Here is a 22,710-nt window from a genome sequence, read left to right as displayed (position 1 = left end):
TTGTTTATACTAGTATGCATTTGCTTTGCCTATTCTATTATATTTTGTTTGTGATTTGCATAAAATATACAAAGATAAAATAAACATAAACCATGCATAATAACTATAAGTTTAATATATAAAATTATTATACAACAAAACAAAATAAAAATAAAAAAGAAAAATATGAATGTGGTGATAACGCTAAATCAATTCGATCATGTCGCCCCGACAATTACGAAGTTTATATATTTAAAAACAGCAAAAAATAAAATCAAATTATTTATAAATAAAATGAAACATTTGTATTTGCCAGACCCAAAGCAGTTTATTATACACAAATAAATATCAACAAACTTACATAACGTCTATATATCAATTGGAAAGTGAAGGTAAGAAAAACACACAAACTTGTTTCAAAATCATGTTTGATTTTATTATTTTTTTGTTGAGAATATTAGTTGTATACCCTAGTATCATTTAGTAATTATATTAGTTAATTGAATTTTGTAAACTTTTTCTTTTTAGAATTACAATTTAATTAGTTTTCAAATCTCTGCTAAATGTTGTGCTTATAAAGCTATAAAAATTGTTTAGTTTTTTTTGTTTGAAACAACAACTAGGCTACTACTTACTACAGTTGTATATGGTACGCGTATGTGTGTGTATGTATATAAAGGGGGTGTGTGTCTATTATAAATGTATACTTAATTAAAGTGTGCTTTATCCTTGCTAAATATATTGGTTAAGGAATTGTAGACTAAAGTTGATTTCAGTGCGTAAGACTTTTCGCTAAGTGGTGGTGGCTTGATGAATTTTATCTTTTAATAATACTTGAACTGTTTTGGTTTTGTTGTTGTTTGTAAAAACGCTAACCATTTGCAATGCGGGTTAATGCTGTGATACATATACTATATACTATATATAATTATGAATCATTTCAGTTTGAAGACTTTGTGAGTTATAAATTGATTGAAAAATTCAGTAATTGAATTAGTTATTGCATACGTTACATAGATTGGTATAAATATTTTGTTTGTTTATATATTTTTGTTTCTTTTGGAGCCTTTCATTACAACTATTTATAAACTTTATAAAGAAGACAATTTGGGGAACCCGTTTGCGCATGGCAGTGATGCACTGCATTGATATTGCTTTAATTTTGTTATACAATTAGTTTGTTCTAATGCATAATTGTTGTTAGTTAGTGTTTGTTTTGTTTTATTGGAGTTTACGTACAGTTGTAGTTGTCTTAGTGCGTTATCTAACTTAGTTAATTATAATTAGTACTCAAGCCAATATGCTTAGCTTATGCTATATGCGCATCAATTTAATATATTATGTTTATTTTAACTAAGAACTTGCTCTGAGTTTTATAGCTGCAACAGCATTTGACATAAGAAACGTGATAACATTTAATGCTAGTCTATAATTTGTAATTAGGCCACAGTGCGGATCAGAAATTGCACTGAATTTGTTGTCAATTGTTTGCGTGTCCGTGTGTGTTTTTGTTTTAGCTTAACAACTATAGTAGTGGCATTATGTTATGTATGTGTGTGTGTGTAACTATTAATCTAATGTAAAAGTTGAGCTTTTTTAGTCTCTGAGACATCACTATCACTCTCCTTAGTTGCTTTCTTCTCACAAAACTCAATCATATACGAACAGACGCCGGAGAGTGCTATGAATATGCCCGCAAAATAGAAGGAGTCGTCCCATCTGCAAGCAAATTGACAATTCAATTAGTTGATGCATTATAAAGTTTAAAGCATTGCGAACTTACCTGCCCGTGAACTCATATATGGCGCCAGCTATAGGCGGTCCGGCAATCATGCCCACACCCTGTACGAGCAATACCAGACCATAGGCACACGTGAAATCATCCAGATCCACAATACTGACCAGTATGCTGGGTGTAAACGAGAACGAGCTGGCAAAGGTGAACCCAAAGATGATGCACATGGTCATCAGTCCATTGTAGCTCGTTATCAGCCAGGGCATAAAGAATACAGAGGCGCCACAAACTGGGAAAACAAATATAACAATTTAGCCTAAAAGTTTAGTTTATAAACTGTGTGTGCTACTCACCTATCATGCATATGGAGTAGCAAATGTTAATGTTCATCCACTCGCGATCGCCCAGATAGCCCAAGCCAATCATGCCAATAGTTTGTGCAATGCCAATTGCCGATATGAGCACTGCGCTTTCGCTTATATCATAATCATATTTCTTCATATAATCGGGCAGATAAAGATAGGGTATAATAAACCTGTCAGAGACAACAAAGTAAAGTGATTACAAAGTTAAAGTATAAACTATGTTATAATTTAGCATTAAAGCCCTGATAACTTTAATATGCGCTAGTATATCAACTATTTGCTGGTTAAGCATATGCAAAGTTTTTAGTTGTGGAAAATTTATGCGAAATGCGCATCGCTTAATTATAACTAAAATTTGTTGCTCTCACGCGTCTGAGCATCATAAATTTTGAGCCGTTGCCAAACAATTTTGTTGGCAAAACATAAATGTGTGTGTTAGTGTACTTGACAGTTTTGTGTGCACTGACGTTTATCTAATTTCGCCACAAGTTTCAAATTAGCAGTCAGCATGTACTCACCATATAAACAAAAATAATGTTGAGAGATTGAAGAGCGCAAATTTGTTGTCCGAAAAGAGCGAAAAATCAAAGGCCGACTTCATTGTATCCACAAAATTATCATACCAGGTCTGTCAAAAAAATATATAAACAAATACATATATACATAATTAAAGATGCAGATAAGCCTGTGATGTGATTAATATAACAAAAGTAATTAGACAATACGGAAACACACAGTGTGGTGTGTTGTCTGTATTGTTGTCTGAATGGTCGCGTTATCAGCGTTGACGGCAGCCCGTAGTACGCAAAACATATTATAAAGCATGTGAACATACATATAACATTATAAATATATATTATCGTGCCTTGAGCCAAATGCTGCTGTGGGGTTGTTGTCAAGCGAGCGCTTGACTTGGACTTGGATCGGGAATCGCCTGATAAGTGACCAAGGCAGAAAGACAGAACGAGAGAGTTAAACTATTGCAAATATTTTCCATTTGATTTGAAACATAAAAGCGAAAATACATAATTTATTCAACTGAATATCGAAACATTGAATAGCGTAAAGGCGTTTGTTGTGATAGAAAGAAAGCTATGCAGTTCAAATGCTATGCTTGTTAACTGAATATCCTTAAGCCGAATATCGTAACATTGAATACCGTCAAGGTGTTTGTTGTAAATATGCATGTGTGCATAACGTAAGACTGTATGTCGTATTATTATAAAGAATGCAATATACTGTCTGAATATCGTATTACACTTCTACTTACATCCTCTTCTTCCTTGGCTATGGTCGTCATCGAATTGCGATAAATGTTGGGGCAGGAGGAGGCACGCAGACGATAACGATGCGTATTCAACATGGCGCCACGATAATTGATCGAGTTGCGATGCAAGCGCATGTCCTTCAGGAAGTTCGAGTTCCTTATGGAGATGTTCCGACGCAGATTCGAGCGCTGATGCTGACTAGGCTTCTTCGACTTGGACAGACGACGCAGTCCCGTTATGCTATCCAAGCGCTGGCGACGCAAGGCCAACTCGCTATGCTGCTCATGCTCGGGTATGCTGATGACAGTGGCGGCGCCAAGCGGCTGCGCACGCGGCTGCTTGTCGAGCAGCGTAAAAGTTTCCTCCTTGGTGGACATATAATAGCCGTGCATGTCCTCGCTGAGAAAGTCCACGGAATTGTGACGATGTCCATTCGTTTTGAGATTAGACAGCGATGGCGTATTGCGCTGGGCCATGAAAATATTCTCATTGAGCGAGTAGCGTGAGCTGGCGTAATTGGCCTGCAGCAGACTCTCGGAGTGGAGCGAGCCTTGTGGCGTGCCCGCTTTCTCCCAGGGCGAGAGCGTTTCTATGGAGGCGAGATAGCTCTTCTTGGCCGCCTCTGCCACCTCGGGCGGTATGCCACCCATGAGCGTATCATCCGGCGAGCCGAGAATGTTTGCTGTCGGCACCGTCGGCGCGCCCGACGACATGGAGAGCAGATTCTCGCGCGAGGGCGCCTCGGCGCCTTCCTTGTGTCTCAATGAGCGGCGGCTCAGACTCTTCACCTCGCAGATGCTGTCCAGCTCCTGGGCGCTCAGATAGGTGGGCAGAAAGAGTTCGCTGCGATAGCGCTTGAGGCCCGTGTCCATGGGATCGTCAATCTGTTGATTGGCCTCGGTGTTGTTTTTGGTTACAAGCGTATCCAGCACGGCCTCCTTAGTGATGCCCGTGTCGAGCAGCTTTTTAATCTCCTCCAGGCAAACGCTGGAGTTGGAAAAGGTAGTGACACTCTGCGAGCGACTCTCCAAACGATTCTCTTCGATCAACCAGTCCGGATCACGCATCAGCGCGCCGCAGACACAAGCGTTCAACATGGTGCCGCCTAGAATCAAAGTGGCGCCACGCCAGCCATAGGATTCGACCAGATATTGCGTCAAACGCGCATAGACAAAGGTGCCAATGCCTGTGCCCGAGGCGCCAATGCCAGTGGCAAAGCTGCGCTTCTTGTCAAACCAAAAGGCAATGGACACCACAGCGGTGACATAGCCTATGCCCAAGCCCAAGCCGCTGATGATGCCGAACGTAACCATGAGCATTTCCACCGAGTTACAAACGGATGAAATAGCAAAGCCAAAGGCGGATATAACGCCACCCAGTATGGTCATCTTGCGACAGCCATACTTATCCACAAGATTCGACCAAATGGGACCCATGAGCAGCGGCACCGAAAAGAACAACGAACTAATCCACGCGGTCTTCGTGGGCGATTCACCAAAGTAAGCCAGCAGCTCAGTGTGTATTAGGCCAAAGCTAAAGGACAGCCCATCCCATATAAGCGACACCATCAGCGAGGCAAACACCACCACCCAACCATAGCCGCCATCTGGCATCTTGGGAGTTTTCTTTTCGGTGCTGCTCGAGTCTATTGAATCGCCCGACTCATTGGATATCAAACGCTTGCGCTTCTTCACCTGCGTGCCATTGGATAAGCTGCTCATTACCACGTTGCCCTCCGCATCCAGCGCCAAAATGCTATTGCGCACCATGCGGCTGTGGCTGGCGCCATCGTCCAGCTCCTCCACCGACAAATTGCAGAACGTCACCTCCGGAAACAGATCATGCTTGATGGCTCTGTTCAGCGGCGTATTCGCTGGCGCTGGCGCCGGCAGCTGTCCATTCAATTTGCTGCTGCTGTTATTAATATTATTATTATTATTATTGTTGTTGTTATTGGCCGCAGCAGCGCTGTTGTTATTGCTATTGCCCTCTCGCTGTGTTGGCTTGGCCATTGTGTATGTGTGTGTGTGTGTGTGTGTGGTTTTTGTTTTAAGGCGTTCTTAATTAACAAATTCAAGTTTTGTTTTTTGCGTATAAAAAAATTTGCACTGATTGTTGTTGAACACAGTTTTTGATAGATTTTCTATTTAATTCAGCAATCTATTAGGTTTTTTAAGTAGCTGCAAGGTGGTTCAATGGATTGCTTTTGGTTTGCCACTAAATCGCTAGACGAATGCAGACTGTAATAAGAAGAAGAGCAAGAGTTAGTAAGAGAAGAAAGCAAATTTGCCAAATTTTAAATTAAGCACATCATGAGTTTTCATTGCACGTGCATCAAATTAATTATTTGATTTTTGAGACATTCTTAAACATTAAAATAATATATTTCTATATAACTAAATAATTTAATAAATAATAAATTGCTGTAAAATTTATAGTTATTTATAGTTTAAAGTTTTAATTTCAGTTAAAGCTTAAGCTGTTTTAAGTTTTCATTGTATCAAATTTTTAATAATATCTTAAGCATTAAAATAAAATAATTCCATATAACTAAATAAATTAATTAAATAATTTTCTTTTACTATTTATTCAAATAATAAATGCTGTCAAATTAATAGTTAAGCTTAATAGATTTTAAGTATTTGCATTGCTTTAAGCCTGAGCATAAAAATGATTAGTCGAATTTAAAAAAATATAATATGTTGATTATTTTTTACTTTTATTATGTCTAGAATAATTTATATTCTCAGCATGAATGTCTCAGCATTGCTCTGGCTACATTATTTGAGCTATAGAATTAATTCTAAGCTAATACAATTATAAAGAATTAAAATAAATAATAATGTTTCTGCTTCTGTTTTGCTAATAAATAAACTTATTAAAGAAATCAATAAATTTGCTGCTTTTATTTGCATATTTTCTTGATTTCAGCTTAAAGCTTATTTAAATAAATGCCCTAAGCTGTTTACTTATATGTAAGTCAAATTAAATGCTTAGCACTTTTCCAACTGCTGCTATTGAAATTCAAACTTAGGCTTAGGCTTAAAGCAGTTTGCAGCTTAAAGTTTGTTTGTGCAGATTTGAATAAAACTTATGCAACATTGTTAAAGCTTCTCGGTTTCGTTTCGCCTTTATTTGCATTTTGATTAATGTGCAAAAGTTGCGCAAACAACGAAAACTTTTTAATACGCATGCTTGGCAAACATTTCGCTGCTTTAACTCACTCGAATACACAAATTGAAATTGTCATTAGAATTGTTAAAGCATTCCGCTCGACTTTGTTTGCAAACAAATGCAGGCCAACAACAAACGCCAAACATTACGTTGGCAAATTCGCGCGAAAACTGTTTTTATTAAGTGGCAATAGCCAAATGCCTTCAACTTGACCTCACTCTCTCGCTCGCTCACTGAGAAAAATAGGAGCAGACTCGACCGAATGCGTCAACGGGTCGAAACAGCTGATGGCCTCTCTTGATTTTTAAATATAAATGCGCTTTTTGCTGAATGTGTGCAATAGAAATAATAAATTTTAATTTTGGCAGCATTTTTGTTTACGTTTGTTTACGCCTTTGGCACTCGCCTTTGGTCTGTAGTTTAAATTTAGCACACATAGACAGCTAGAAGAAGTGCAGAATATATGGCCAAAAATCATTTGCGCAAGAAAATAAATAAGCGAGCATAATGTCTTTATATAATTGAATTTGACGAAATTCAGAGAAACTAAAAGAAAAACGAATTTAACTTATCAGCAATCACTAATTATATTGCTTAGAAAAGCCGATTTTAATATTTAACCTTTTTTTTTAAGGTTTTCTTATATTAATCAGAATTAAAATTTGATAATAGTCTTTAATACGACTAATATTTTAAGTCCTACATGTTAGACGTTCATTCACTAATTATATTAGCTATAAGAGCTGAATTATATATTTAAGTTTTTCTATGAATTTCTTAATTAAATAGCAAAATTTGTTAAAATATATTAATAAAAATTTCAAAATGTATTGTAAATGTAAATACTGCTTTTGAAAATAAGAAAAATACAATATAAATAAAATAAAATACAGTGTACACACGATAAGACAAAAACTTGCTTTTTAAAAAATGAACAAGTTGGTAAATCCCCAAGCCTGGAATAAAGCGCTTATAATTTAAAACTAATAGTCTTACAAAAGATATTTTAAAATAATTTTGGCTTAAAAAACTTAATAAAATACTTTTATATTTTTTAAAAATAATTTAAGAAACAATAACGTTTTTTTTAGCTGTTGGAGAACGTGAACAATTTTGATAACTTGAATAGCCTTAATAATTAGAGAATTCTTTTCTATTCTATTCTATTCTTTTTATCGTTAGTATTAACATTTATATTTAATAATTTTAAACTTTATCATTTAAATCAATTATTTTCTTGATAATATAAATTTTCTTTCATTGGGGGATTGCCTGCATTTTTAGCATTTTTCCCAAAATGAGTTTTAATTCAAGAATTAACTTAACTTTAAGCAGTTTACGTTATCGAAGCTGCACTGTACATACAATAAATATAATAAGCTTACATAAAATTATTAAGAGCGTAAACTTTGCTAGTTCAAATGCTTTTTTAAACTAATATCTAATATTGATTTAATTTAAACTAATATATAATAACCTAAATTTTTTTAATTAATTTTTTAATGCTTACCTTTTTTTAACGCCTGCGTCAATTGGTGTGTGTGTGTGCAACAGCAACGGACAACGTTTTGTTTAAAATAGCAACTTACACTCGCGTTTATATTTTTAAAGTATTTGTATACTGTAGCGTGTTATTCAAATTGCAATACAAATTCTGATTGTGATTGTTATTGTTATTGTTTGGATAATTATTATTACTATCACTGACACTGCCGCCAATTAATTCACCATAATTAGATAAATCTTCAGTTATATTGAATTCGCTTAAAGTGCGTTGGCACAAGTGTTTATTCAGTGTGGCGGTTTTATTGAAAATTCTTAGACGCGGATCACGTGGTATATAATGTAAAAAGACTTTATTCGATTTGCTGCTGTTGTTATAAGTACGTGGATTGTTGTTGTTGCTATTATCGAAGGATTTGCTTGATTTCTTGCTGTTGTTGTTGCTGCTTGCAGATTTATTACCAGCTGTTGTTGCTGTTGCTGCTGCTGCTGTTGCAGTTGTTGCTTTGGTTTTAGTGGCACGATAAAGTGATTTTAACCGAAATTCATTCATTAAGAATGTTAGCGTATTTAACAAAAACCACAAGGAAATTAATTGAGCAAAATTACGCTGCAGACAAATTTTTTGGCTGCTCTGAGGCTGATTGTTGTTGTTGTTGTTGTTGTTGTTGCAGTTGTAGCTGCCACTGAACGTTTTTATCCCGGACACCCACATGCGGCACTTTAAACAATTGGGATTTGTCACAAAAGTTAACGTTTTGAGAAACGAAAGAAAGAAAATGGGCGACGAAAAACTAAATAAAGCAAAACAATAAATAGTTGGTATGCAGAATATAACGGTTTATGCGTCTAAACGGTAAATGAACGCGTGTCAAATGCGCGGCGGTATATGCGGCTTTTTGCCAAACATATCGACGAGCGAAGCTTATTTAATGTGGACACACGCGGCGTATGATTAATGCGCGTTGCTGCCGTTTATTTGCTTTTATTGCTGCTTCGCTTTCACTTTCTTCTTCTCGCGTCTCTTTGTCTGTGTGTGTGTGTGTGTGTGTGTGTGTGTTGTAATGATTTATGATGACTCTGTGCCTCGATTAGCAGCTGATGCTGCCTGTTATGCCAACTTCTGCGCTCTGCTTACAGCTGCTGCAAAAAAAGAGAGAGAAAAAGAATGAAGAGCGCACAAATTAGTTTAGTTTTCTGTTTTCTGCTTTCTGTTGTGTTGATAAATTGACAAGCTGGCAAATAAACGCCACTCAATATGACAATACACACGCATGCAAGTGCCTTTAAATTAAATTCAACAAAAGAGCAGCTCTAAAAATATAAATCAAAATAATAAATTTAAGCACATTCTAAGCACACATTACGCTTGTCTTCAATTTGTGCGCTGCGTGAATTGCCCAACAATGTGACACAGTATTTTATGTATTAATTTTCACAAGTCAATGCTGAATCAGTTGACGCACTGTTAATTGCATTGTTGCATTTGTTGCACGTGACAACGAATGATTTGTTGCAGGTCAGTTGCAATAAAAAACATAACCAAATATATATTTATTTTGTGTTAAGTATATGGAGCGTAAATCATACTGGCAATTAACTTAACTCAGTTTGCATGCAACTCCATAATTAATAGAGCAACTATTTGTGCTAAGCTTAACTAACTAACTAACAGCAAATAATAGTTAATTTAGTTAACTTTTTACACGTGTTTTTTAATTGAAATATATTCTTAAATTAAATGTAGTGTTCATTTTTCAATATGAATAATAAAGTTTATAACAAAATAATAAAATTATTGAATGTTTTAACTGAATTTCAAAATTAGGTAGACATTTTAGCTATTTTAATGCTAGATAATAGCTAGATCTAGTAGTTTTTAAACTGAAAAAACTTACATTTTATAGAATACTATTACCTAGAAATCAGACTATTTTAGTATATGACGTATTTGAAGTTCAATAAAATATGCACAACAATAATTAATAAAAACTATTGTTATATTTACTAATTTATTCTCAATTTAAGTATTATATTGTTAATTTAACATGGTAAAGAATTTTAATTATTTTTTTTAGCATTTTTTATTTCCGGTTTAGCTATTTATTGCAATTTTTTAATTAGATCTAGCTATTTTAGCTCAGGGAAATCTCTGTTCTTAATATTGTTGCTTGTTCTTTTTTAATCTATATAAAGTAAAGCTTATTAAATTTTGTAATGAATGTTTCATATTAATTTTTGACATATTTTTCATGTGCATACATTAAAACGAAAAATTGCCAGTATTCATTGGATGATTTAATCTTTGTAAAAATTTTGATAAGAAAAGTAATTTAAATTTCAGCACATTCACTTTACATAATTAAACTCTAAAGTTTAGAGTCGTGTTGAATATTAAATTTTTGACATATTTTTCATTGACATTAAAATTAAAAATCAAAAATTTTCATTAGATGATTTAATCTTTGTTAACAAATTTGATAAGAAAAGTAATTTTTATTTTCAGCATAATTATAATAATTTCTCGGTCAAAACTATTATTATTAAGAGAAAATTCTTTTTTAGTTGAAGCTATATTGAAAAAATATTGTCAACTCAATTTAGAGTATAGTTTGGTACACTTTTTATAGCGCTCAAGACTTTTTGATATTAAATTCTGAAAAATTGCCCACTGTAGTGGAATTTTTTGATTTAATTAATTTACTGTTGATTTATTACACTGTTTTTAAGTTGTGCTACTACTATGTGCTATTTATTAAAAAAAAGCAACAACGAGCTGTCAGACACTTTTTATAAATAAAATAAAAAAAACAATGCAAGCTTAAGTAGTTGCACTTGTCCGGCGTACACGTAGACGTAGAATCATCCATGTAGATAGTCAAGTTCAATGCTCGATTGGCGCACGCGATTGAATCACTTGAAATGCAATGCATTTAATTATCTGCAATGGGCATCTACTATATATACAGCATATATACTTGTATAATCATTTGATTTCGCTTGAACTACTCAAAACTCAAAGTGCAGTTTATCAAATATCAAAGCTGATGTCGCGCTTTTAGTTTTAATCTTTAAGCAATCACACGCTAAACATTGTGATAATCATCAACTAAAAGAATATATAATTGTAGCCACAATCTTTGAGCACATTGTGACCATAAGTAGTATAACAATTAACAGATAAGACTAAATATAACACATAGTTAACATTTGTAACATTGTAATCACTTTTTATTCACTCAAAAGCAAGCGCTGGGGCTAATTAAAAACGAAATTAATTATATCACTTGAAAGATTGCTAAGCCGCTAAGCCACGTGTAGCAAACTGTTGGTTAATTAACACAGTATGTTGAAAAAGTATGCGCTTAACATTTTATAGTTTACACAATATGAATGAATTGAATGCATAACTGAGATTTGTGCTTGTGTAGCGCCTGTTTGTATGCAACAATTTGTTGTTTAACACTTACACAGCTTTGTAATAACAAAAACGTCAAAAAGTCACATGTTTATTTAATTTGAACAACATTATTATAACAACACTAGCGGCACATTTTAATTTATTATTATGTATTTGCTATTTGAAACTTTTAGTTAGTCTAAGCGTCAGACCAAAGCAGCCAACAGTTCAGTGGCACGTTGCCTGGCAGACTAATAAATGAGTAACAATAATCAGCAACAAAAGCCTCAAGCAGCAAAATAACCGAAACTGTAACCGAATCAAAACCGAAAACGAAACAAGACGACATGAAAAAAAAAGAATTGTAGAATATAAAGCAGACGAAGCAGCTCTCAATGCTTTGCTTGTCTGTAATCGCAGCTATCGTAGGCTTTAATCTAATAAATTTCTTATCAGCAAACGACACACACACACACACACATACGTATGCATGCATATGCGTGTTGATACATGTGTTTATCGCTCCACCTGCCCCCCGCCACAGTCTTGGACTCAATCACGCTTTTGTATTGTTGCTTGCTTTGATATTTTTGGTCTTTTATTTATAACTAACGCTTGTGCGTAAATTATAATGCTTACAGCTATGCAAAATGCAAAATGTGTATTTGTTGTTATTAATCAAAGTCTTACTTTACAAGAAACAAGTTTGCTTTAGCGCATAAACAAGTTTATGTAAATATTTTTCAATTAATGTAAATTTTTGACAATATTTAAGCGGCTATAGCTTTAGCTTGTTTACTTTTTCAACAAATTGTACAGTACGCCGTGTTTTCTTTAATAACAAAACCGCAATCTGCTTGCTTAAACCAGTTGCTAAATCTACCTTAATTAGATTAGTTCTATTTGCTGTGCAATCTGCTTAGCCCGAAAAAAAGCAAAAGTAGCTGCAGATAATTTTTAATTTTCATTATTTTATAGCTCACGATTAATTGTTGTTATGGGGGGCGCTGTTTATGCTGATACCGAGGCAAAGTGGTTTTGATGCTGACCTACGCCAGCTAAGAATGGCAAATATTTTCGCTTTGTTTATTATTTCTTTGCTGGCCCTAAAACCAAATGTAGGGCAATGCAATAAAGAGCAAGGCAGCATAATCTTAATTGCTCCAGTTGCCCATTGTTTGAGGCCATTTTCATTAGAGAAATATATAAATATTATTATACAATACAATACAATACAATACAATGAAAGCAAGCCGCTTATCTTTATGTTTTTAAGATAATTGAATCAATTGTGATTTAATTGCTCAGCTATACAATTTGCAACTGAGCTAAGCTTAATGCATATGCATATTAAAAATAATTAAAATGACAATAAATAAAAAATATCTATGAATTATTATGCATACAAATACTAAATTATTTGCATTATTTGCTCCGTGCTGTATTGATTAATAAACTTAAAAGCTTGTGTGACTTAGTGAGAATTAAATTCGTTTCGCAGAATATGAATTGCTTAAAAATTTTTATAGTTTGCATATTCATTAGCGTACTACTTTTTAAATTAAAATTTTATCTATAATTAATTAATAAATAATTCATTTTAAAATATTAAATACACCATTGAATTGGAAAGCAATTGTCAGTTTATATAAAATTAAAATTAAATTAAAATACTTATTGTAATTTTTTTGTCATAAAAAATTTTTAAAATATTAATTGAACCGCTAGATTTAATATCCAAAATTTTTAAAATATTTATATTCAATTTAAATCAAATTATTATAATTTTTTTTGTAATAAAATAATTTTAAAATATAATATTTATTGAACAACTAAATAGCTTAAATATTTAAATACTTGTCAGTTCATATTAAGTTAATAAAACTATTCAATTAAATAAACATTATATTTTATTTTTATAAATAACAATTTTTAATATATTAAATTAACAATCAGTACCCATTTATAAATGTAAATCAATCAATTTACCAAATAGAATAAACACCGAAGCTACAACTATCATTATGACTAAACCCTCTAGTTGCCTAGTTAATTGCTTTTGCTATTCATAGTATAAGCTTTAATGGCAGCGCATTCTAAATACATTTTAATTACAATTAAGCTGCGACTAAGGCTTTTACACAATTCAACTGTCAGTTTAATTTACACACCTCCAATCCCACCCACCCTGGGGTGTTGGATATTTTTCTTTTAAGCTGTCACTATTTAAGTCTCTTTATTCGGCGTTATTTGTTGACTGTTTAATTGCGTTGGTAATTGACAGCACCCACCCTACAATTATATTTGCTGCTTGTTAATTGATTTGCGGTTTCATGTTATGCACTTCGTGTTTAACTAAATAGTTAACGCCTGTGCTATTTATTATTATACTTAAACAAAGCTATTTATCAACTGTCTGTCTAGCGAATTCAAGTTACATTTTCATATTCAATTTGCATTTTATGCATAAATTGTTATCACAACTGACAGCTTGTCTCTGGACTTTTGGGCCAAGATTTAGTATTGCATACTTTTGAAGCTTTCAAGCCATAAGCTAGGCAACAACATTTTGTTTGTTACATAATACGTTTATCTTTTGAGTCTCAAGTTTTGTGGGCTATGCTTAAGTTTATGAAACACTTATATTTTCCTAATTGCTGTAGCAGTTCTAAGGCCTTTGCATTGCCAGCCGCAGGGCCAAGCAGCCGTCGCTTTGATAAAGCTAAGAGATAACCTTTTACGCTTGCTTGGTTTATTAAAAAGTTGTGCTAATATGTTAAGCATATTATGTTCACATGAGCTATAGAAAAGCTTTTTATCTAATGATTTAATTACATTTATAGCAAGCAGACATTAAATTTAAATGCAAGCAAAAGCTTTTAACAAATTTTAAATTAAATAATGTAGTCAATTTAATAAAAGTTAAACATAGCTTAAGTTTACATTATAAAATTTGATTAAATTAATTTTGTATGCAAATAAAAATTCAAAAAATTGTAGTTCTTAAAATAAATAAAATTTGTTTGCATAAATGTATTTACTATTAAATATTATAAGATTTATTAGAGTAATTTAATAAAACTCAATTACTAACTAAATTTAAAAAATTTTAAAATTTTACTTTAATGTAATTGTTTTTAGTTTTTCAAATAAAAATTAAAAAAATTGTAGTTCTTAAAATAAATAAAATTTGTATGCATAAATCTATGTTATTCGATTTATTAGAGTAATTTTAATAAAACTAAATTACCAACTAAATTTAAAAAACACATTTAAATTCAAATAATGCAATTTATCATCAATCACTATAAATATTTCAATCACATAACGCATACGCAACCATATCCGCAATATATTTATACGAAAAACTATAAGTTACTTATGCAGCTCACATCTCTTGTACATTGTATGGCATCATACAAGCCACGTACTTATCCTTAAGTATCCAACAAAGCCTCAACTTTGCAGTTGTAGCTTGGCTCTTCAAACTTTTGCTGACTGAATGCAAGAGCGAAGTCTTTGGTAAAAGCGAAAGGGCAAGGAAAATACGAGTGACAGGCCAACAAGCGTAAGCAAGGAGGCAAACATACAAAAGGTGTCACTGTGGCAAAGTCAACTGCAGCACACACACACACACACACACACACACACACACATATATGTGAGTGTCTCACGTGCTGACAGACAAACACGTGCACTTGGCTTTTATAAGTCACCTGGACAAATAACTGGCCAACTATAAAAAGCGCTGAATATTTTGTTGTTCGCCATATTCAACGCATTTGTCAAATGGCATTTTACATTGACGTACATTACACACACATGCATAGCTATACATGTGTGTGTGTGTGTGTGTGTGTGCCAAAAGCATTATTTATGCTGTTTTTTTGCCTTCAACTTGACAAAGTTTTGTGGTCATACGAAATAAAAGTGCCTTGTATTGATTTTCTTTTAAATATACACAAATATATATGCATATATATATGTGTGTGTTAGTGTGTGTGTAAAGGAATTCCTTCATGTGTAAGTCCTGCGCATATTAAATAAGAATTTTTTGTGCTGTTTTTTTATACACACTCTGGCCTTAGTCAAAGCGCAAACATAAAAATGTTCTAAGCTTTCTATGTGAAAAAAAAATTTGTTTTTGTTTTTTACATCATGAAGTCATAGCCAGCATATATATTTGATATTAAAGCCTATAAAAATATTTTCTTTGCCATTATCGTTTTGCTTTCAAGCTGTGCTTATAGTCTAGCATGCTTAGCTAGAGAAAAAGAGAAAGAGCAGCGCTTAAATATGCAAACTGTAAACAGCTTCAAGGTCGTTTTAAAAATTTTAGGGTGGCATATAAATTTTGAATTTGATTTGACTGAACACGCAAAACGCTGCAGGCGAGCAGCTCACACAAAGGTTAACTTTTCTACAAATGGCATTTGACTAAAATGCAAATTAGTTGAAGTGCAAATCAACTGCTAACTTAGACTTGCTAATTGCTAAAGTATAATAAATTTAATAAAAACTAAAAATATACGCTTGTATTACAGCATAGACAAAACTAATGCATAAAGACTAGAGCGCAAACTGAAGGCTGTAGCACATTTTTCGATTTAGTTTTGCGCAAGGACTAAATGCCAAGGACTATGCGACAAAGCAGTTATAATTACACATAATTTACACAATCAAGCGACAAGCAAAAAATCAATGCTAACAACAATAGCCTATTGCTTTTTTCTCTACTTACTTAACGTTACTACTACTAATTTGTTTGTTTTGCAAAATTCAGTCAATTAAAAGTTAAGACGCTTCTTTGTTCTTGTGCAACCAACGCGGCCTCAAATCAAATCACAACTAATCAAAAACTGTAGCCCAAGCTCGATTGACTGCGACGTCGCAGTCGGCAGTCGACAGCGCTGCGCTCAGCTGAGCGTCAGCGTCTCTTTAACGCCGCTGATTTGAGATACGGTTACATCTTTAAGGGGAACACACACACACACACTCACACTCTCTCACCCTTCTTTGCCTTTGCCTTTGCGCTCACATTCGAGTGCAACTCTCGCATCTTTTGCTTTGTTGTTTGCTTTGATAATGTGCCGTTGATTCTGGTTCTTGCTTTAATTTTTTAAATGCCCTGCCATACGCATTTCGTTTTTTCCACCACTAACTTAGCTTATGTTTCTCTTTGCCGATACTTTGTTTTTCCTAAGCAGCAGCAGTGGAAATTTACCAGCATTTGTCACATGTTCAGCGCTTTGTGTGTGTGTGTGTGTTGGTGTGTGTTTGTGTGTGTGCCTGCACTTACTTCGCATTAATGTGCATTCATTTGATATCAGAAACGCAATATGTTGACACAACAAACTAAATTACTTAATTGAGAGTTGATATTGAACAAATGAGCTCAGTTCAAATGTTATCTTAAGTTTAACATAAGTTATAATGCGAGAAAAACAATTGTATAATTAACATAAACTGTGGCTATTGCTATAATATTTAAAAATAAAGGTAATAAATAAACTAAAACTAAACTACAAGCAAGTTAAGTTTAGCAATTCATTTTTATTATTTTTTAAGCAATTTTTAAAAGTTAATTTCAGCTCTAGTATATCCTTCAAGTTAGTTCAAGGTAAATTTTACGCCCACTTTGCATTGCTGTTATAACAAACTTTTTGAATCTGCGATAAGCATGCGACAAATGCAAAAGCTTAATATTTTCTAAACTTTATGTGCGTGTTCTCAGAAATGCCCACAAGTTGCATTAAAATTAATTACAAAATTGCATGTTGATAGCATAACTAGTAAAGTAATAAATTACATAATTTGCATTTGCACAGATTTTATAAATGCTCTTTGTTCAGCAGATTAACTGTTATCTTTGCGCTATGGCTTAGTCTAAATAAACTGAATGCTATAAGTAAATTAAGTTTACGCATACACGCTGCTCAGCTGAGCGCACAAGTTAGATAACTGCTAAAGTTTGCTTAACTTTTAGACAGGCGTTGATAATAATGCAAACTATTTGTTTACACACAGACTTGGTTCATTGACAGGCTGTGTCTATTGAACTTGCTGCATGCTGTGCAGTCTCGCTCCCACTCTCTCTCTCTCTCTCTCTGTCTTTGTCTATTTAATTTAATAGCTGTCCGTCTGTGTTTCTCCCTTAGCCGTATGCAAATTTTGTTCATTTGGCAGACACAGTGTTTGACACATAAAAATCATTTGCAGTCAACACACGCAGCTGTTGATAACCGGTTTAGTCGCTTATTTATATTATAACTTTTTATTGATTTTCTGTATTTTTTTGTTAAGTGCAATCAGCTGTTGGCTTTTAGCATTTACTGCTGACACAGTTTGTTGCTTATTAAAAATGCACAAAGGTCTTACCGGTTTTAGCATCTCAGCTGTGACGCTTGAAGTTTGGTGCTTAAGAATTTATTTTTTTAAGCGCTTATGCGCATTTAGTCAAACATTTGGTATAAACAAATGCGTTTATTGTTTATTGCAGCTGTCATTTGTGTAACTGAAAACGATTTTTTAGCAGCTAATGTTACTTGCTGACCTAATGCACAAAATTTGTTTAAGACATTGGCTCAAGGCTAACCACACCACAGCAAGTTGACCGTTAGTCAATGGCCAATGCTCTACGATTACAGTAAATTAAGTTTGCTGCGAAAATAAATAGCTTGAAGCCACACAAAGTGTTTGCAGCTATTGCTATCCATCAACATAAATCTTGCTGTCTTTATTGTGTGTTGTCTATTGGCTTCTATTTTGTTTTTGGGTTTTCCTTTTTCCTTTTTTTTGGGGGGGTTAGCTCTTAAAGCTGCTGCTATAGACAAAAACCATAAAGCAGCCATGCTGAGCATAAGAGCTACAACAAAATGGCGGCGCGTGTGTGTGTGTGTGTGTGTGTGTGTATGTGTGTGTAGCCCAAAAAGCTGTGCTATGCGGTTTACAATGACAGAGACTTTTGGCTTTATGCAAATAATTTTTTAGGGCACAAGAACAACAAACAAATACTCGAAAGACTAGCAGACATTTTGTCGCATCATTGCGGCAAGACACACACACACACACATATAAGTTATATGTGTGAAAACTATATAAAACAATTAGTTGCGCTTATTTTAGTTTTTAGCTAGCTAACTAAACTTAGTCACCTGCTTATTATCTTTGCTGCACTGCATTGCAGCTGACGCATAATATTATTGTACAATGAAAAAAAAGATAACTCAATAATATTATGTGCTTATTTTTCAATATACAATATTGCGTCTTAGTAAAAAATTTCGTGCTAAATTTTGTAGACACATGCGGCTCAATGACGCAAAATATTGAAATAAATTTTAATACAATTTTCAGTTGGACACTTGCTATTTATAGCTCTGCCAATTGATTTCGAGTCAGACACGAAATATTATTTGCCACACAGTTAAATAATAAGCAAACATAGCCAAAGTATTTATCATATAAGTAACATGTCTACAACACGCACATGTGAGCTGATAAAAAAAGAATATTTTATGTACTTTACACACACACACACACACACACTTTTATGCATATGTATGTCAGTCTATATGATATCTACATTTTAACAAATAAAAGCACAATGACATACAAACCGAAGAAACAAGGTCAATGCGCCCTTTTGTTTATTATTATTTATTCTGTGCAAGCAACATTTATCTTATATTAAAGCTCTTCACTTACCCGTCGTCAAAATTGAATTTCAATTGCTTCCTTAGCGTTTCCAAGTTGAAAATTGTCTAAATTATAATCATTTTAGCTTTTGTTGCTTTTGCTTTAGTACTGCAACTTAAACAGTTTACATTTTAATTGTATGACAAACGTAATTAAATGTTCTCTCATTAAACAAACAAAACTGTTCTGTTGTTTTTTTTTGTTTACGGTCTGCACAGTGGTCACAAATTGCTGAAGTTGTTTGGTTTGAAAATGTGGTCAGTGCGCGCGGCTTTAAAGCACCGTTAAGTCGATTGGTTTCGTTTATGATTGTATATAAAATTGCACAATTATTATTTGGGTAAACATTTATTGTCAGAGGCGTGTTATATAAAAAACGAGTACAAAAAGACGCTGGTCTATTTTTGATATTTTACACGTAACGTTTTGTGTCACATAAATTAGCATTTAACATTGATTTGCTTTGTATTTGGTTCGCGCTTGTATTTTATTTTATTTTCCCTTTGTGTTTCGCTCTTTCTCGCTCTTTAGTGTTTTGTACTAGCTTACTTATACTATGATGTTCATCCAACGTGCGGGAGTTTCGATTTTTCTGCGCGCAACAAAAGCCGAGGGGGAAAGTGCAAGCGGGGGCCAAATGACAGCACCGCCCAGCAACGCAACTTAAACAAAAAGAGTATTTGAAAGTGTGTGTACAAAAGCGACGCACGTAATACAAAGTTTGCCAGAATTTAAAAAAAGCTCCAGAAAGTTTTACTCTATATTGTTTATCTTTACACTTGAACACTTGAACATTAACAGTTAAAACACAAAATGTAAGCGAGATTCCGTTGCTTTGCTGTGGGAGTATAAAACTGCAATTGGTTGGTTATTTCAGCGCTTGCTTTTATTTATTTATTTTTTAAAGCCGTTCGTTTTTCGTGCGCACTTGAAAATCGTTGATTTTAGCCGACGCGTAACACCCTCTCACTTCAACTTTTAAATGCACAATTGTTTTTGTTGGTGTGTGTTGGGTAGCGTAGTGTGTAGTTTCGGTATCGTGCGAGTGAGAAAAGGCGAAGTTCGAACAATGTGAGAGTGAGAGATCAGATAAGTTCGACTCGTTATTACCCGGCCGCCACTTTCTAATTAAATATGCTAAAAAATACCAAATTTATCGCGCCAAAACTGTTTGCGTTTGTTGCTAATTTGTTCGTGTTTATTTTAAAAGGCACGTCTTTTATATATGTATAAACGGCCGCAAGTGTTGCTTCGATTACAATGTGTGAGGTGCAAATTAATATAATTTATATATGTACATAGTAATAGTGGGTATTAACAGGAATCGTTATCTGCACCTTCCGCTTCATCAGCTGAAATGGTAGATAAAATTTATAAAACTTTGAGTGAATTGCGAATCACACTAAAACCTCTGACTTACTATATATCAATCAAAACTAATTACGGCTAATTCTTATTTGTTTTGTTTCTTATCAACTTACCTAAGATTTGCAGTCCGAACATTAATAGAAAGCCCAGGAATGCAGCCACATATGCACGCCAGCCAGCATGATGTACCGTTAGAATTTCAAAGAACACCACATAGCAGAGCGTTCCAGCAGCCAATCCTTGCAATATTCCTGACGGTAGATTTGCTGCTTGGCCATCGTCTTGTGAACTAATGCCAATGCCTATGCCAATGCCAATTGGTGTGACAATCGAGAAAGTTGTCAGATATATAATGGCCAAACTAGTGCGAGTGCGCGCTACAAGCAATTCCATGCCCACGCAAAAAGCGAGCACCAGCTTATGGATAGCTATGGCACCAAACATAAACCAGACAGTGCCAACAGTAAACTGCAGTCCAACGGCCATGCCCTCGAAGAGTTCATGCAGGGAAAGCGCCAGAATAATGCCTAAGCCACGCAACGAGCCGCTCTCTTCCACTGGCATATGACTGTGGCCATGGCCAGCAGCATGCTGAGATTCGCTGTGCTCCACTTGCGTCTTGTTTGGTCGCTGTTCAGTCATCAGCACGCTGTTTCTAATGCTGTGACCACGATGAAACGCTTCGCTGGCCCGCGACTCCGAGCGGGTGAGTTTCTTTTGATGTCTCACCATTACTTTAAACATAAGCTCATCCATGGCATAGATTATGAAGAATCCAGAACAAAAAAGCATCTCAGGCAGTGCAAATGGAGTTTTGGCCAATGTGCCGCAGTGTTGTAGATGCTCCACAATTTCAATAATATCCGGCATCATGTGAAGAAATGTTGTGGCAAACAATACACCACCACCAAAGTAGATAAGACCTCGCACCACTGGCGAAGAGCGCGTCTCCTCCGGACTCTGACTTGTCCACTTTAGGCAGCGATTCAGCATATACGGCAGGGCAGCGCATATTAATGTGACCACAAGTAGCACCACCATAGCCACTATTTTGGCCACCAGCAGTGCGTGATCATCATCCGAAGAGCCATCTGCTGCCGCCCTCTCGATCACCTTGCTGGCTTCACTAACGTTCAACTGTATGCCGTACATCTTATCGCCGTCGAAACCAAACCACGAGTGAGAAAAAGTTCCGTTCACGAGAATATATAAGCAGTTCCAACTAAGCGCTATCTACGGCGCTGAGTGACAAGCGGCCAATCAAAAGATACTTAGAGCTTTTAAATTAGAGATTATTCAAGTATCAAAGTAAGGAGTGAATAACCGCTCTGGAAATAGCTTTTTTCCGTTGCCACAGTTTATTATTGTTAGGGGCCACTGTAAAAAAGTGAATGAATGATAACAATGTGTGCCTGAAATTTCGAAAGAGATACCATCTGTATACATTGGAGTATCGCATATTAGAATTGTTAAGTGTTTGAAATACCATTTGAAATTATAATTATCAATTATCAAAAATACCTGAAATGTGTAGAATGCAGCATAAGCTTTGAATTTTTATTTAAACAAGGTTAGATCATTAAACAACATCGTGTTATTATTCAGAACATTGTTTTTATCTTTAGCTCTATAATTGACGACTCATTGTGAGTGTTCACTGTACATGTACTTGCCTGCTAGATATTTATGGAGTCACACGCCACTTGTTTTGATGTTGAAATTTCACATTGATAACTTCAAGCTTGCACCTAGTGAAGGATCTATAGATAGCACAATCTGATTAATATATTGAACCATATCACACGACAATTTCAGACTGTCTGGAGATATCAAACTGAAATTTCATGCGCTAGTACTTTTGTGTGATTAATATATTGAACCCTATAACACGACAATTTCAGACTGTCTGGAGATATGAAACTCAAATTTCATGCGCTAGTACTTTTGTTGCCAAGGTGGGCTTAAGTTGTTGACATTGGTTGCTCATGTGGTTTTGTTTACGACTATAGCAAAAATTCAGGTTGATAACTTTATTTGTGTATTTGTTGAATTTTATTGGTATTTATTCATATGTTGTTTTTCATTTGCTTAAAAATACGTTTAAATTTAGTATTTTTTTTAGGATTTATGACAAGAAATTTGAAAAATAAGCAGAAAATGTTAAAACCTTTTTTCAACAACTATTTTTATTCTATTTTTACGACTGTTTAATGTACGTAT

The 22,710-nt window shown here is 34.3% G+C and overlaps 3 protein-coding genes across 4 annotated transcripts; all 3 read right to left on the bottom strand.

The window, feature by feature from the left end:
• Positions 1 to 585: 585 nt before the first annotated feature.
• Positions 586 to 8,073, bottom strand: LOC108597324. Of its 2 annotated transcripts, none has more exons than XM_017983815.2 (6): positions 8,032 to 8,073; positions 3,350 to 5,587; positions 2,598 to 2,707; positions 2,068 to 2,249; positions 1,763 to 2,003; positions 586 to 1,698 (listed from the first exon to the last, which is right to left on the bottom strand). In XM_017983815.2, the coding sequence occupies exons 2-6, from the start codon at positions 5,357 to 5,359 to the stop codon at positions 1,554 to 1,556; spliced, it is 2,688 nt and encodes an 895-aa protein (XP_017839304.1). In that variant the 5' UTR covers positions 5,360 to 5,587; positions 8,032 to 8,073; the 3' UTR covers positions 586 to 1,553. The 2 variants fall into 2 exon arrangements, with proteins under 2 accessions (XP_017839304.1, XP_033148967.1); XM_033293076.1 differs by lacking the exon at positions 8,032 to 8,073 and adding an exon at positions 6,572 to 6,651.
• A 45-nt stretch (positions 8,074 to 8,118) lies between these two features.
• On the bottom strand, positions 8,119 to 11,583 carry LOC108594883 (uncharacterized protein DDB_G0292186). The gene is made up of 2 exons (XM_033295026.1): positions 11,495 to 11,583; positions 8,119 to 9,167 (listed from the first exon to the last, which is right to left on the bottom strand). Exon 2 carries the CDS (start codon positions 8,737 to 8,739, stop codon positions 8,119 to 8,121), a length of 621 nt encoding a protein of 206 aa, XP_033150917.1. The 5' UTR covers positions 8,740 to 9,167; positions 11,495 to 11,583.
• An 8,724-nt stretch (positions 11,584 to 20,307) lies between these two features.
• LOC108597675 (zinc transporter ZIP1) lies at positions 20,308 to 21,686 on the bottom strand. The gene is made up of 2 exons (XM_017984348.1): positions 20,604 to 21,686; positions 20,308 to 20,474 (listed from the first exon to the last, which is right to left on the bottom strand). The coding sequence occupies exons 1-2, from the start codon at positions 21,640 to 21,642 to the stop codon at positions 20,437 to 20,439; spliced, it is 1,077 nt and encodes a 358-aa protein (XP_017839837.1). The 5' UTR covers positions 21,643 to 21,686; the 3' UTR covers positions 20,308 to 20,436.
• Positions 21,687 to 22,710: the final 1,024 nt, after the last annotated feature.

This window comes from Drosophila busckii, chromosome 2R (genome assembly GCF_011750605.1).
Source record: "Drosophila busckii strain San Diego stock center, stock number 13000-0081.31 chromosome 2R, ASM1175060v1, whole genome shotgun sequence".
NCBI classification, from domain to species: domain Eukaryota; kingdom Metazoa; phylum Arthropoda; class Insecta; order Diptera; family Drosophilidae; genus Drosophila; species Drosophila busckii.
Note: the sequence above shows the minus strand (reverse complement) of the source record. Positions and strands in the feature narration are given on the sequence as shown.

What these genes read in the sequence shown, in the direction of transcription:
- LOC108597324 (XM_017983815.2), bottom strand. Translation starts at nt 5,359, where the DNA reads ATGGCCAAGCCAACACAGCGAGAGGGCAATAGCAATAACAACAGCGCT. An exon ending in CTACTCCATATGCATGATAG is followed by an intron (nt 2,004 to 2,067) that starts GTGAGTAGCACA and finishes TTGTTTTCCCAG; the next exon opens with TTTGTGGCGCCTCTGTATTC. An exon ending in ATATATGAGTTCACGGGCAG is followed by an intron (nt 1,699 to 1,762) that starts GTAAGTTCGCAA and finishes ATTTGCTTGCAG; the next exon opens with ATGGGACGACTCCTTCTATT.
- LOC108594883 (XM_033295026.1), bottom strand. Translation starts at nt 8,739, where the DNA reads ATGTGGGTGTCCGGGATAAAAACGTTCAGTGGCAGCTACAACTGCAAC.
- LOC108597675 (XM_017984348.1), bottom strand. Translation starts at nt 21,642, where the DNA reads ATGTACGGCATACAGTTGAACGTTAGTGAAGCCAGCAAGGTGATCGAG. An exon ending in GTTCGGACTGCAAATCTTAG is followed by an intron (nt 20,475 to 20,603) that starts GTAAGTTGATAA and finishes CTACCATTTCAG; the next exon opens with CTGATGAAGCGGAAGGTGCA.